A 14,148-nucleotide genomic window follows, 5' to 3' on the forward strand; every position below is an offset into this window, starting at 1 on the left:
CAATGGTCAGTGGGTGACCAGCATCGAAGGGTGGGTAGGTGGTTGTGTCGGAGGATGTCGACGACGGGACGAATGCTCGCTCGACGTTCCGAGCACTATCATCGGCAGGGTGTTACCGCTGGGCCTGCACCCGTTTATCCTCGGTACTTGCCAGGCGAGAACCAGCCAATCAGAGGCCACCCCATTACCAAGCTGAGTCACGTGCGATTCTGCCGTTTGCGAGACGACATGCCGACTTTTGTCTGAGTTTTGGGGCGTCTCTTCCCTTTCCTCTCCTTCCTCTCTTCTTTCCTCAGTCAGCTGAGGCGCCCGATCACAGCACAACAAGACCTGTTCTTGGTTCGATGAAGTGTGCATCACTGATCGGACGTGTTCTAATGTCGACGGCGTCCTCACAGAGGAAATTGATCCTTCGTTAATCTCTGGACGCTAGTCTCCATCTAGCTTCAGTTTCATTCTGAGATCTACATTCGTGCCTTTTGCGTGTCTGTCCTGTTTCTGCTGGACGGGATGGGAGCTTTGACTGGTAGCCCACCGAGCTCCCACCCTCATGTCACAGCTTTGAGGTAGAGCGGCCACGCTGAGTGATGTCTGTTCTGTTCAATCCGTTGTTTGCACTGCAAACTCTTCACCTGCTCAGTTCTTTTGTGACGAGATGCGACCGACTTAGAGGAGTCAACGGGCCTGGCCGTCTGGGATCTAGGTCATGTTCTCGGTTTCTCCGTCCTCGTCCTTGCTTGATACCGTCAGCAAGATGTTCTTCCCTTTGATGTGTTTGCAAGTGACGCATGTCTCGGAGCAAGGGTTTCGGGACCGTGCAGGCTGGACCTGGCAGGTCGGTAGCCAGGCAGGCATGCATGCCCGTCCCAGGCGGGCAGCGTGTGTTGCCCCATGTAATGCCGTGTCTATGAGCATAGAGGGAGGTAGGGCCGGCTTGGTAGGGAAGGAGCGGACAGGAAGAGCAGAGGGTATCATGTCCACATAGCACCTACCTCCTACCTAGTGGGAGATGGTAGGTACCCGGCTGGACGTGCTATGTGGTTCCTTGCCTTCGAGCCTTCCACGATTGTCTCAACACAAAGTCTTCAGTGTTCTCTTGCGTGTCTCGTCTCCAAACCCAGGTCGACTGGCTGCTCCCTTGGTGCTCAACGCCGTATGTTTCTGTGTCTTGGTGCAGTCTACTACGTCCTCAGGAGTCTTGGCCGGAGCCATCGATACCAACACATCTGCCGCAGCGTTTCTTTCAGCCGTTCGCTGAGCCCAGAATGGCCACCTAAGATGGACATGCTCCTTTTCTTGTGGCTGATTGTCCTGGGTGTCATGATAGTGTTTGCCTTCGCCGGAATTCTCATCTTGATGATCCCCATCATCGACCCAGAGCGTGCTGCTCAGAACGCCAACCGCTAAATGCGTCCACAGCCGACCATTCGGCCTCCCCAGGCATCGTCATCAGCGGCGAGGAACCGGGAAAGGAGAGCTTCTGGAAATGCAACCAAGTCTGACAGGCTCTGTGTCTCGCAAGGCCGGCTCACAGGTAAGCCATTCAAGGCAGTTGTTGCTGTGGAAGATTGCTCTGAGGAAGGACGTCCCAGTGGAGGCCATACGGGCGGGGAGCTTCTTCCTCCAGATCATCCCACGCTGCCCTGCACCGTCCCTGGTAACTAACTACCCAGGCATCCAGAGGCAGAGTCAGAAAGCTGGCCGCTGCATTCACTCCATCTTTTCTGATTACCCTGGAGTCGAAGGTCGCTGCCACCCCTACCGTCGTCAATCAGATTCCAGCATCACCACAAGCCATATTTCCTGTCGACTCTCCCACCCGTCACCTTTGTCAATCAATCTCTTCCCCTTTTAGGTTCAGCGATCACATTTAACTGATCAGCCACTTGGTTCTAGAATCCCATCTCACTCATAAACCGCATCCCCAAACCGCGCAGTCGCAAACCATGGCGCCCGAGGACAACATGCCACAGAAATCACCCTTCGCAAAGCTTTTCGATCCCGATGCACAGGTCGATAAACAGCTACAGAAAATCCGAGACAGGATCTACTATTTCGCCTGGTCTCGTGACCGCCGTGACGAGGCCAAACTGGACTGGGTCCTGTCTGAGAATGGCGTCAATCGCAATGTGCACCTGAGGTGGATTGCGGAGGCCTTGTCAGGATTGAGCCGCAATCACATTAATGGGCTACCCTGCTGGCTGCACTTGGTCAACAGGCAGATCTCCGCAGACTTCATTCGTTTCATCTACTCTGTCAACGACCTCGATATCCTCGTGGATCTGAAAGCCGACCACACCGAACCGAACGAGGCCAAACTTGACACGGTCGTCAACCTCCTGCATAACGCCAACTTTAAACGCTACACCAGATCAGCCCGCGTCCGTATTCACTTTCCAGACAAATACCCCTTCCAGAACCTGCCTGTGTTCAACCAGCACGCGCTTGACAACATCGCCGTGGCTCTAGATGGATTCCAACAGCTTGCACACCTGTCTGTCCGCGTTGTTCCTATGCAAGGCCCAGAAGTCTACGAGTTGCGTCTCGCCACCTTTCCGTTCTACCCAATGTCTATGACCAACTGGTCGATTCGCATGCTCAACTCCACGACCTACAATTGGGATGTCGTGGGAGGAGAGCAGCTCCATCACCTCAACTTGGCTTGGGAATTGTTTCAGGAGACTGGATCACTGACTGCGACCGTCAATCCGCCAGACGGCGCGAAGAGGCCGGCCAGCCACATCGATCAGGTGCCTGGGGCCAAGAGCGTTGTTGATGTGCCGAAGAAGCTGGTAGTGAACCAAAAAAAGAATGGCAGTCAAAAGAGAAAAGGCCGCAAGCTAAAGGCTCTCTCTGCTGTGACAGCTCCAAGTACCAGCAAAACCGCCCCAGAAGTAACATCTGATGATCCGTCACTGCGGTCAAGCTCAGCTTCCTTGGATCATTCGAAAGACCACCCTCCGATTTTGGTCCCTGGTCACGACTCGGGATCTGGAGCGGAGCTCTCTCATACCAAGTTGCCGATTACTGGAATGCCTAGCCAGTCAGCCGAAGAGCCATCTGATCCCGTGTCACCTGCTCACAATTCAATTGGGACCGCTCAGCAGCCTTCGTCCCCTGCATCACCGACAAAGCTGGAGACTACATCTGGCGTGAAACAAAATTCCGCTTCTGAAGTTACTGATGAGAACGTGGAGAACGACAACATTGCGGAACAAAACCCTTGCCATGCGAACCCCATCGACACCGCGCCAGAGGACCGCGTGAATTCAGAAAGCCCACAGGAGAAAACCCCCTCTAGTTCAGCCCCAAGTTCTGTTACGCTGGGCCGCGACCAGAGCGAGGATGAGGCCGCGATTCATAACACAGTTGAGGAAACACCGCAAGTTGAAACCACCATGAGAGGAGCAGGAGTGGAAAGCGAGAAACCAGTGCAGAAAAAGAGACGAAATCGGAAGAAGGGAAAGAAGACCCAGTCGACTGATACGGCGGCTATGCCGTCAAATGACGAGAGTGATCAGCAACTTCCGGTTGAATTAGAAGACAATGGCAGTACCATTTTCATCAGCACTGTCGGTGCACAGGGAATCTTCCCAATAAGCAAGGGGTTGGACGGCATCTTATTCAATGGCCAGCGAGAATTTCCTCTGGCAGAGATTGTTGAGTTGGAACGTTGGACCGAGGACGGGGGGTTTCTCCGGTACAAGAGAGAAAACGGACGGCGCGGCATCATTCAAAGGAATCCTGATCTCGACAGAGTTCTCCGGCAGAAAGAGAGAATGGCCGCTCAAGAAAGTCAGAGACGAGCGGAGAAACTATTAGCCAAAGGGAAGAGAAAGACAAAGAAGGTGAAAGAGGTCATGATCCGACGCAAGGGGGACTCAAACGGCCTTCGACGGAGTGTCGAAGATACAAAGCAGCTCGCCGGCGGCAGAGAGGGCAGTGACCTACGGAGGCGATTCAACGAAATTACAGGAGAGCGTCTCGAGAAAGAGACCACTGCGTCCCAGGCCAGTACTTCTGAGGATTCCGATTCCAGCGATGAAGATGCCTCTTCGCCAGAAGGCCAGTGGTCCTCCCCGGAGCAAGCAAGATATCCTCAACGCGAATCGTTGATCCGCCATGAACACCTTGACACCAACTCTGTCTCTCACCACCGCAACCCTTCTAGCTCCTTCCACGCTGTTGGATTTAGCCTCCCCGGGTCTACTACACAAGTGCTTATGTTCCCAAAAGAGGACGATACAGGCGAGGATGGTTCGCAGGTCGAGCATGAAGATGTCGAGGAGCGGGGGCATGCTGACATCGGCTTGAGCGGGACTCCAGCGACCAATTCTGCATCCGCACACCAGAGACACCACCAAGGCCGTCAGATGGACGAGCAGCATTTGATCGAGGAGCTGGAAGACTCGGGCGACTGCGCATCTGTCATCTCTCAGTACGGTGATGAGGGACCTCCATCCATCTCTGATGACGAGAGTCAAAACTCTGCCACATGATAGAGCCAATTTACATTGGTGCCATAGGGGGGGCCTTGAGCGGTTATCACCGACTTTTGATCTGCGCTCTTACCGATGCGAAAATTCCGAGGGCAATCATGCAGACTCATTAAGCCTTCAACTATCTCTGATGTTTGGTCGTGGTGGCTGGGATCCCACCGAAACAGGAAACGCAGCAAGGAGTCAGTGTTTAGGCGACGGAAATGGATGACATGGTTTTGTAAGAGGTCAGGGCACAGGAATGGGAGTTACGAAGGAGATCCAGCCACTTCTGCCGGAGTCCCCCCTTTATCGGAAAAGTTAGGAGAGTTGAGAAACCAAAACAGTAAAAGACAAAAACTGAAATTAGATTATTCAAGACTGGGACAGCGTGTGATGTGTGGCCCTGCTCGTGTCGCTGTGACTGCTCCTTGAATGACTGGCATTTGTACACTCGTCCTGTCAGCTTTGGCTGTTGATGGAGCCAGGCACAAGCCAAAAAAGTCTCCATTCGAGTGCGAGATCAACGCCGAGGCCGCAGGCATCACCATTAAATGACCCGTTCGCTCTCGAGTCTCATGGACAAGTTGAGCGTACGGCGCCAGCTCAGGGGCCAAGTCTACTCGTTATCTTGCGTCCCAATTCATCACGATCCTGACAAATCCTTAAAGCCATCAGTGCGACCAACAACACACACACACACACACACACACACACACACACACACACACGGGCCCACGACGCGGCGCATCAAAAAATGTCTTGCTCAGGTCGTCTGTGACCTACTCAGGGATGGAGCCGACCAAAGTATTTCTTCATTTCCATGTCAAATCGTAGCAAGGTGATATATCTATTCGTACACGATCGGTGTTCATCCGGGGTAGCAACAAAAGAGAGACTCTTGTTCAGGTGTCACACAACACACACACACCCTTCCTTCCATCTTTTCCTTCTCGCCAACAATGTCAGACCAAACCGACCGCCCATACACCTTTGGATGCGAAATCACCGTATTATTTCGTCGTGGTATGTGGTATGTGGTATCCCTGCACTAATGCCGCTGAAACGCCTTTGCTTTTTTCGTGTTCCTCTCCGTCTCGTCCCTGTCTTCCGGTGGGATGTCTCCGCGCCCCCCCCCTGTTGAGCAACAGCTTCTAGATGCAAGCGGGGTAGAAGGAAGAAATGCGGGAAATCAAAACAAAACGAATCATGCCTCCCTCTCCTTGTTATAGTGGTTTTGTTCTCAAAACTCCGGCATGCAAAACGACATCAAAGTCTAGTCAGGTCGTAACAGCCGAACATCATTTCCGTCGACAAATTGAACGACAGCTTGCCTCTTGCCGTAAACGCTAAGCTGTCCAGAAACTCTAGTCCCTGTCCAGTAGTGCATCCAGGCCGTTCCTCTCGTTCTCCAGGCTCTCAGCGGTAATCTTCTCCTCGTCTCTGTTGCTGGCACTGCCTTTGCCGGCAGTGCCCTTCCCCTTGACCTTGAGCTCATCCTCATCATCTTGGTTGACCATGTCGGCAAACATCTGGTCCACAGCCCCATCGTCGATACCAGCGTCGTCCGCTCCACTCATAGCCGCTCGGACGGTATCGAAGGCACCAGGACCAAAGATCTCCTCGGCCTTTCGTCGCCCCTCCTGGGTTTTGGACAGCATCTCAAGAGCAGTTTGTTGACCTGCTTCAGTTGCCATGTAGTCTTTCAATGTTGAATCCTCCGGCTGGCCGCGGAGTAAACGGTCCTCGAGCGAAGGACCAGAGATACTGTCTGCCATGATCTGTGGTCCTCCGCCGGACGGCATGAAAAAGTTGGGATGGATATTGGCATTGGTACTGTCGAGGTCCATGTTCTCAGGGCGAATCACCGGACCACTGGAGTCAGCTCGCCCGTATGGGTGGCCGTGATGAGTCGAGGATGACGACGATCCGGGATCACGTGATGGATGGGCGTGAGAGCTGCTCGCGATCGACAATCCCGGAGTCTGTGGTTGTGACGATGTGCCTCTCTGGTAGTACGAGGCATAGCTGTTCACACCAGGACTCGTTGCTGGGCCAGCGGTAGAGGATCCTGCGACGGCCTGCTGGTGAGCCTGAGCGGCCATTTCAGCATTCTGGCGCTTGCGCTTCAGGCTCAATCCCTTGGACTTCACATGCTCCGGCAAGTCCTCTACGTTAGTGACCCCATGCTGAAGCAGCAACTTGTCCAGCTTAGTAGGCCGGGGCTTCCGGGTGCTCTTCGACACTTCGATGACTGGGGGAGGATTTGGGGCGACGGGGTGCCACTTGTGCAACTCTTGGCGGAAGAAGTTTGTCTCGTTGGCAAGGAGAATCTCCGCACCCTCTATCTTGCGCAGGTAGAATCGCTGAGTTTCGGCCTCGTTCCTCGTGGACAGTACAGGATTGCAGTATGAGTGGATGTGATTTCGAAAGGTCTGGGCATTGTCGATGATTTGCTTCAAGACGGTCTCTTCCTCGGGCTGGAACGGCAGATTGGGGATCTCTTCATCCCAGTCGAGTAGGTCTTCGAGCCTCGGCCTTGCTGCGTCTCGAGGGATCTTCACTCGCCAGTCGCATATTGGACATGTGTATTTGTCTTCCTCTTTGACCTTCCCGCGAGCGATCTTCAGGCACTTGCCGTGGTACCTAGGTGAGGTTAGCAAGATTCTCGATTTACTAAGAGCAAGAGCACTCACCATTCATGACACAACTCGCACTCGATCATCATGCCTGCCTCAATTCGACGACAGATACAGAAGACCTCTCTGAACTTGGGATCGTCCCACCTGTATGCGGCATTCTTCTCCTTCTCAGGCGTCGGCTCTCTCGAGGCTGGCTCTGCTGGCAGGCGGGGCTTGTCCTTGGTGATGTCGAAGCAGTCAAGATTCCGTTCTAAAACGTACTCCATGTGGCTCTTGAGGATGTGCAGCGGCGCGTTTGTCTTTCCGAAGAGCTTCTTGCCTTTGCGCATCCAGTCCTCATGGCGCCGTTGCTCCTTCTCTAGGTCGAGTGTCCCTGGAGGCTTCGACTGGAGGTCTTCAACCATTTTCATGATGTCGGCAACCTCTGTGTACCTAGGCCTCTTGCGGAAGTCTTCGTTCCTCGTCCGAGTATTCAGATCAGCGATTTGACGCAATGCCTCCCGTTGCTTGTGCAAAATCTGGTCAACCTGGGCCAGCACCTCTGCTGACACTGGGAGGAGGTTCTGCATAGCCTGTTGCGAAAGCGCTTCCAGCTGGGGATAGTGTATGACATCTGCTTCGATGATCTCCTTTGCCTTCTTCTCCCATTGAAAGCCCGCAGTGAGCTGCTCAACATAGAAACTGAGGTGGTCGTTATAGGCCTCGATCCCGCTACGCCTAGCCTCTTCAACGAGTTCCGCAACCTCCTGTGAAGACATGAAAACGCTGCGGTTGGCCTTGGCCTTTTGGTTCCACTTCAGCTTGTCTAGGACCTTGGAGAGCTTCTCCATCTCCTCAAGGTCGACGTTGAAACCATTGCCCTCCTCGAGCAATTCTTCAACCGCCTCCACCTGGTGCATGGATGGGTGGTTGATCACGTTCCTCGCATTTTCCTGGAAGGTCCTGATCGCATCCGCCCTGTCCTGGAGTAGCTGTATTTCTGGGCAGTCGAATCCAATCTGCTCTGCTTCATGCAGAAGGCGGTTGATGTTCTCAGCCTTGCGCATCTCGCGCTCTTTTTCGTCTTGATACGCGCTGCCTATCGACTTGCGCAGCCCGGTTTGCCAGGCCTTTTCGTTCTTTCGTCGATTCTGTTGCTTGCGGATCGTGTAATTGGTTGCCTCTTCGACCCAGCGGTTACAACGGTCAACAAACGCTCGCAAGAGAGGTAGGGTTTTGAGCTCGTACGGTATGCGTTCTCCTTCGTTAAGTAGATTCCGCAAGGTCTTCAGCGAAGGGGTTGCCTCCTCATCGAGCACCTTGTCGTATTTCTCCTCCCATGCCTCAGGCACGTTCGCCTTTTCGGAGACCTTCTTGCTGGTTGCAGTGATGACCTCGTCCGACTTCCGGAATATAAGTTCGTGGTCCTGGCCAAGGTATCGACTGCTTTGCGTCGCATCGCAACAGGGCTGGCTTCCTGCATGCATTAGACAATAGACCTTGCCAGATTTCAGGCATTTGAACCTCGACAGGTAGGCAAACGCCTTGCAGTACGCGCACGAATACTCTTCCTCCGAGACGTCTGTGTCGTCAATCTTGAACGAAAGGGGACACGGCTCTCCTTCATTCTCGCCACCGAGAGCACATTTGTGAGGCGACGCCGAGAAATGTTTTGCGGCAAAGTCCTCTCGCTCGGCGAATTCGCGCCGGTGAACCCGTTCGAGTGCGGGAGCCAACCACTTTGCCGTCGGGATCGTCAAGCTGTTGCTTATGGTTCCATCCGCAGCAGTCCACAAGAGCTCATCGTGGGAGAAGCAGGGCTGTCGCCGATATGCTTGCAAACGCTCAACCCCGTCCAGTCCAAAGGGCTCCCAGTCGCAAGGAGCAAAGTTGACCGCCTCATTGAAATTGAACCCGTGATTGAAGCCAGCATGATATGCTGACGGAAATGTGATGACCATCTGGCCAGCACGCTGATCAACAGCATAGACGCGTACACCGGCTTTTTTCAGCTGATCAGGTGTGAGTAGCGTGACGAGCTGAAACAGTAGATCAGGGTTGGTCTCGAATAACTCCGGAACGGCCTCCTTCATTGCCTTCTCGAACTTGTCGGTGTCCTCGGCAGGGATGCCATACCAAGTTTTCGTCGCGCCGAAATGCTGGTAGTTTGCGGAGTACGCATAGTGATCCTCATTATGGTAGCAGAAGGTGGAGAAGATCATGCCGACATACACCCAAGGCACAGTCATTCCTGAAATATCCGACTTGATATGTCTGAACAGGCTCTCGTGGTGATATGGAAGGATGTTCAGGTTCCATGGGTCGGTTGAGTAGGGGTTGGTAGGATGCTTCTCGACAGTAGGGAATCCGGATCCGTGTGTAGTGCAGTGGATGTCAGCGCCATATTCAACCTGTACCTCCTCGTCAACATCGGTGACTAAGCGCCAAAACTCGCGTTCAACGTCATCCTCGGTGACTGGTCTTGCGCAGCCCAGTACGGGATCGAATGGCATGCGCTTCTCGAAGTAACCCTGCTTGAAATCCGCAGCCTTCTCTTGGAATTGGCGTAACGAGTACAGTCCGCCTTCCTCGAAACCGAATTGGCCATCGCCGACGAGACATCTGGGACAGTTCCATTCGGAGTCAGGCTTTGTTTTAAGCGGCGGATCCAAACAAGCACCGTGATAAGCGTGGTCGCACGACTCGCAAACGGCGAGGAAACCGGTCTCTTCAGCCTTGCCGCAATGTGTGCATTTCTGCATGTGTTCAGTCAGTAGCGCTTCATCCAGTACATTGTTTGGTAGGGGCCGACTTACCTCTCCCGGGCCGGACGTGTCTTCTCGGGGCGATAGCCGGGGCATCGGCCGAAACATGGACATGTGGGATCCAGCTACGGTAGGAACGGCTTCTGTAAGTCAAGAACGCATTAGCCGGATGATCCTTCCAATGAGATGCTGTAAGATCCCCTGTATCCCGGACACGCATGCTGAAGCGGTTGATTGCATGACTCGACCCACACACCACAACTCCCACCCAGGCTGCTACTTTGCTCAGTCGTGTGAGGCGCCCAGATTGAGTTTTGGGCTAGCTGCAACCGGTTTGTGTTATGTGGCAGGGCTCCGCCGACAAGCGGAAGAAACGGTGAATGAATCGGAATCGCCACCGCTGCGAAAACCACAATTGCCACGTGGTGCCAACCCGAACATCACTTGCGATGGATGAATCAAAGGAATAGAGCATGGGGATGCAAAACTTACCTTTCTTGAGCCGCTTACTCCTCCGGCTACCGTTGTCATCGTCCTTGTCAAGGCCGTTCTCCCTGGCCGAGTCGAGGCTGTCAACGCTCATCTGCCTCTTCAGCGAGTTTGCTGGTCCCAGGCCAGAAGGTCGGTACTCCGGCGTGTTTTTGCTCGAAGTCATAGGACTCGTAAACTGTTTTGAAGGGGTGCCAGATTTGACATCAGCCGCGGGCGGGCGATTGACACTGGTGAACCCCGAATTCACTGCGGTGAAACCACCGGAATTGATGGCTGTGAATCCACTGGTGACAGACTGCGGTGCCGAGGGTGCCGATGGTTGGGCCTCCTGCATCGGCGTATCCCTCTCTGAATTTACAGAGGCCTGCAATGCGGATGATGCGAATCGTGCAGGGGATTCACCTCTGAGGCTGGAGGGCGTGGGCATGTTCGAATGCTTCATGGGGCTTGGGGCTGGGCTTGGTGTCAGTGGCCCGCCGTTTTCCGTCTCCAGTTGCTGATAGACACCAGGTTTGGCAAGCCGAAGGTACTCCTCGTATGGACATAGCCATTTCTGGTACGAGTTTTTCAGGGAAGTCGAAAGGGAGCTCATAATCTTGCCGCTGTAGCCCAGGTCGCGGCCGATCTCAGCCCATTTCTTGGACCTGCAGACCTTTTCAAAGCCACCGCGAGACTCGACAGCTTTCTTGAGCCGCCAGAGATCCAACGGCCGCTTGTCGACATACGGCATTCGGACCATGTGACCCCCATTCTGCTTGTGAAATTTGAGAAGCGAGTCGACGTACGAGATATTGGCTCGGCTGCCTATCGCGGAGTGGGCGCACTTAGTTTCTCCAGTACCAAAGAATGCTGTGGGATAGGGGGTGAGAGATGCTTACTGCCTTCAACAGAATTGAGATCCTGTTTCCGAGTGCGGAAGTGAAATCTCTGTGCTGCTTGTCAGCCACATGACCGCTTGACATGCCGTGATAGCTCAGGGGCGAGAGCAAGACTCAGAGCGGCGCATGATGAAGATATTTACCTCTGTGTCAATAGCAAAATCTGGGTTCCAAGAATCTGGTGGAATAATCTTGCAGAGGCCGTAATCCTTGGCTTCGGGTGTAATCTTGCGAATATATTCCATGGGATCCTTCCACTCTTCCTCTGTAGGCTGGTAAACTGGCGCATCCTCCAGGTCATAGATGCGGCCCGTCTTCTTGACGGGCTCTTTGGGCGCCGTAGGCAGGCCTCGGCGTTCGACTGAAGACAAATCCAACGGCAGGCTCGTCATATTGCTCAAGGCGGTATGTGGATGTGCAGAAGTGCCGTTCGGGTTGGCCTGCACCGGCTTTGGTTTGGAGGAGAGGGCTTGGGTCGTCGGTGGAGCGCCCACGGCGGGTGAGGCTCTCGAGCTGGGATTTGCACTCGAGGTGCCGGCGGCGCTGGGACCGCTCGCGGCGGCAGCGTTGGTCGCAGTGAAAGGCATCGTGGAGAGGGTTGTTGCGGAGAAGTGTCGAGGAGGGCAGGCAATGGGGTAGCCTGGTCAAGGTTGAGGTCGGACTATGTCGCAGCAATTGTATGGCGGTCCTTCACGCAACACTTGGGAGTCGGGTGCAGGTAGACACGATCGCATCGCAGTGCATGCCGATCTTCTCCGTGTTGTCGCACAGTCGACCAAATCTGTTGCTACCGAGCAGTTGCTCGCTGGCGGGTGTGTTTCCGGTCGTACTCAAATTCGAGGTACCATATCGACGTGGTCGGGCAGGCGGGCGGAGTAGGCAGGATTGTCGGCAAGAAGGACAGAGGAAAGAGAGTTCGCTGGGGATCGAGGCGACACTGGCTCATGCGCTTATCACTAGTCAAGTCAGACGGATGCGGTCTAGGTCAGATATGTTTTGCGCTGGCCTTGTAGGTGGTGAGACCAGTGCGCCTTGGGGAGAGAAGGGGGGGGATTTGCCAGGGATGAAGGGCTCCGATGGCCTGGAGGATCGCAGGCAAGGGACAAGAGAGTAGCGGACGGGGCAAATGCGAAGTGAGAGAGTGAAAGAAAAGGCGGGAGCGTGTGTAGGCTGTGCTGTGCTGTAAGAGCGGGAATGAGAGGGAAGGTGCGGGATATGGCAACGGGGTACATGTATCGTAAGGTGGGAATAGGAATGGGCGGGTACGTACTCTACTACTCTACGGTGCCCAGGCACGGACCGGGCGTGGGCATGGGGAAAGCGAGCGGGTCAGAAGTGAGAAAAAGAGGGAAGAGGGAGAGAAGGAACAGGCAGTCGACCGCAGACAGGGCTGGCTATCAGAACGGCTGCATCTGTGCGGGCGCATAAAGCACGCCAAAACCCGAATGTGAGCAACGAACAGTAGACTAGATGGCACGCAGAGGCGTGCAGGGCAACCGGGGGGGGAGAATGGGACCCTTTCAGAAAAGCTGGAGAGAGGCGTGGCACCGATTGACATGGGCGGCATGGATTTGGGACATGGGACATGGGACAACCAGGCAGGACCAGGCAGGGCCAGACAGCAAAGACTTGGGTGGGACGGGACGTTCAATCCATCATCATCATCTGGAGGCTGATATGGTGCATGCGTGTGCAGGGATCCACTTTTACTCTTGTACCTGGGAGCGGTGGCGAATCTGGTACAAGCCCAGGTACCGTCAACTCAGCGTCGCTGCTCCCTGACTTCAACCATCTGCCCATTTTACCACCTGCAATCCCAGACTTCGAGTCCGTAGAACACAGCAGCCGTTTCAGATGCGACATGCACAAAGATCCCCAACATCCTGCTTGTCCCCTGGCTGCTGCAATTGCCCGAGTGTGTGGGTGGCTGTTCCCAGGCGGTTCAAAGGGCGTAAGCCGAGGTACCAGCACGGATGTACCCAGCGACGGACGGTCGGCTTCATGACACAAGATCTTGACACTGTCGCATCGCAATGACCACGGGGCATAGCCGACCTAGACAACTGCCTAGGCAGGGAGTTGTCACCTAGGTTGATACTAGCAATTGGTTAGGGCGGAGACCTGGTAGCTAGCACAGCTCTGATCAAGTTTAAATCGCGGCCTGATTGACGTTGCCCGTGAGATGGATTGAATATGGGAGGCTAGTGCTCTCGGGTGGTTTGGCCGGTCAGTTGGTCGGTTAGTGGGCTGATGTCTGGATCTGAGGTGGGGAGGGACATCAATTGATGCTTGCGGGCCGGCGTGCGTGTTGGTGCTTGGGTTGGCAAGGCGAAAAGTCGGCCGAGCCGGGCGGGCAATGTGGCAGCCAGCAGTTTGCAGCCCTGAGGAGGCCTGCCCAGGCTGGGGTGCCACAATCTAGGCGAAAACTTGGAGCCCCCCCATCTGCAACCCCAACTTTTTCCCACGGGCTCGGTAACGAGCTTATTCCAACGCCAAACCATAGGCCAACATCTCAACAACGGGAATCAAAGTAAATCGAAGGGATGCAATCGGTGCATCGGGTTGAGACTGTCGGCAATGCGGCCGTCCCTTCTGTGGCCCATTTCGTGGCTCGAGCAAAGGGGCAGGGGGCAGATGGGCTGCTTCAAGATGAGGTGAGGTCAGGGAGCGACCCTGATATCGGCAGGGGCGGGTGACTTGCATCGGCCGACCCCCTGCAGCCTCCGCCCAATAGAAAAAGACATGTCGTTGAACGGGTCCGGAGGGCAGGTCCGACCTTCAACGACATCTCCTCGCACACACCGTACCTGCCCATCCGTCCCCGGAGCCGCATTTCGACTTCAGCCCATCAGGCCAGCTATTATTCTCCCCGTTTTGCCATGGACGTAGATTCTTTCCAATTCTGATGGTGTGC

At 54.6% G+C, this 14,148-nt stretch overlaps 2 protein-coding genes across 2 annotated transcripts; one reads left to right on the forward strand and one right to left on the reverse strand.

Annotated features, from left to right (window-relative positions):
• Positions 1 to 1,946: 1,946 nt before the first annotated feature.
• INS49_015306 (uncharacterized protein) lies at positions 1,947 to 4,499 on the forward strand (the record flags this gene model as incomplete). Its single annotated transcript, XM_043175988.1, has 1 exon — positions 1,947 to 4,499. One exon carries the CDS (start codon positions 1,947 to 1,949, stop codon positions 4,497 to 4,499), a length of 2,553 nt encoding a protein of 850 aa, XP_043019443.1.
• A 1,346-nt stretch (positions 4,500 to 5,845) lies between these two features.
• Positions 5,846 to 11,821, reverse strand: INS49_015307 (uncharacterized protein; the record flags this gene model as incomplete). Its single annotated transcript, XM_043175989.1, has 6 exons — positions 5,846 to 7,124; positions 7,175 to 9,855; positions 9,916 to 10,007; positions 10,357 to 11,160; positions 11,235 to 11,283; positions 11,378 to 11,821. The coding sequence occupies 6 exons, from the start codon at positions 11,819 to 11,821 to the stop codon at positions 5,846 to 5,848; spliced, it is 5,349 nt and encodes a 1,782-aa protein (XP_043019444.1).
• Between the last annotated feature and the right edge of the window lie 2,327 nt (positions 11,822 to 14,148).

The sequence above is a fragment of the Diaporthe citri genome (assembly GCF_014595645.1).
Source record: "Diaporthe citri strain NFHF-8-4 chromosome Unknown scaffold_9, whole genome shotgun sequence".
NCBI classification, from domain to species: domain Eukaryota; kingdom Fungi; phylum Ascomycota; class Sordariomycetes; order Diaporthales; family Diaporthaceae; genus Diaporthe; species Diaporthe citri.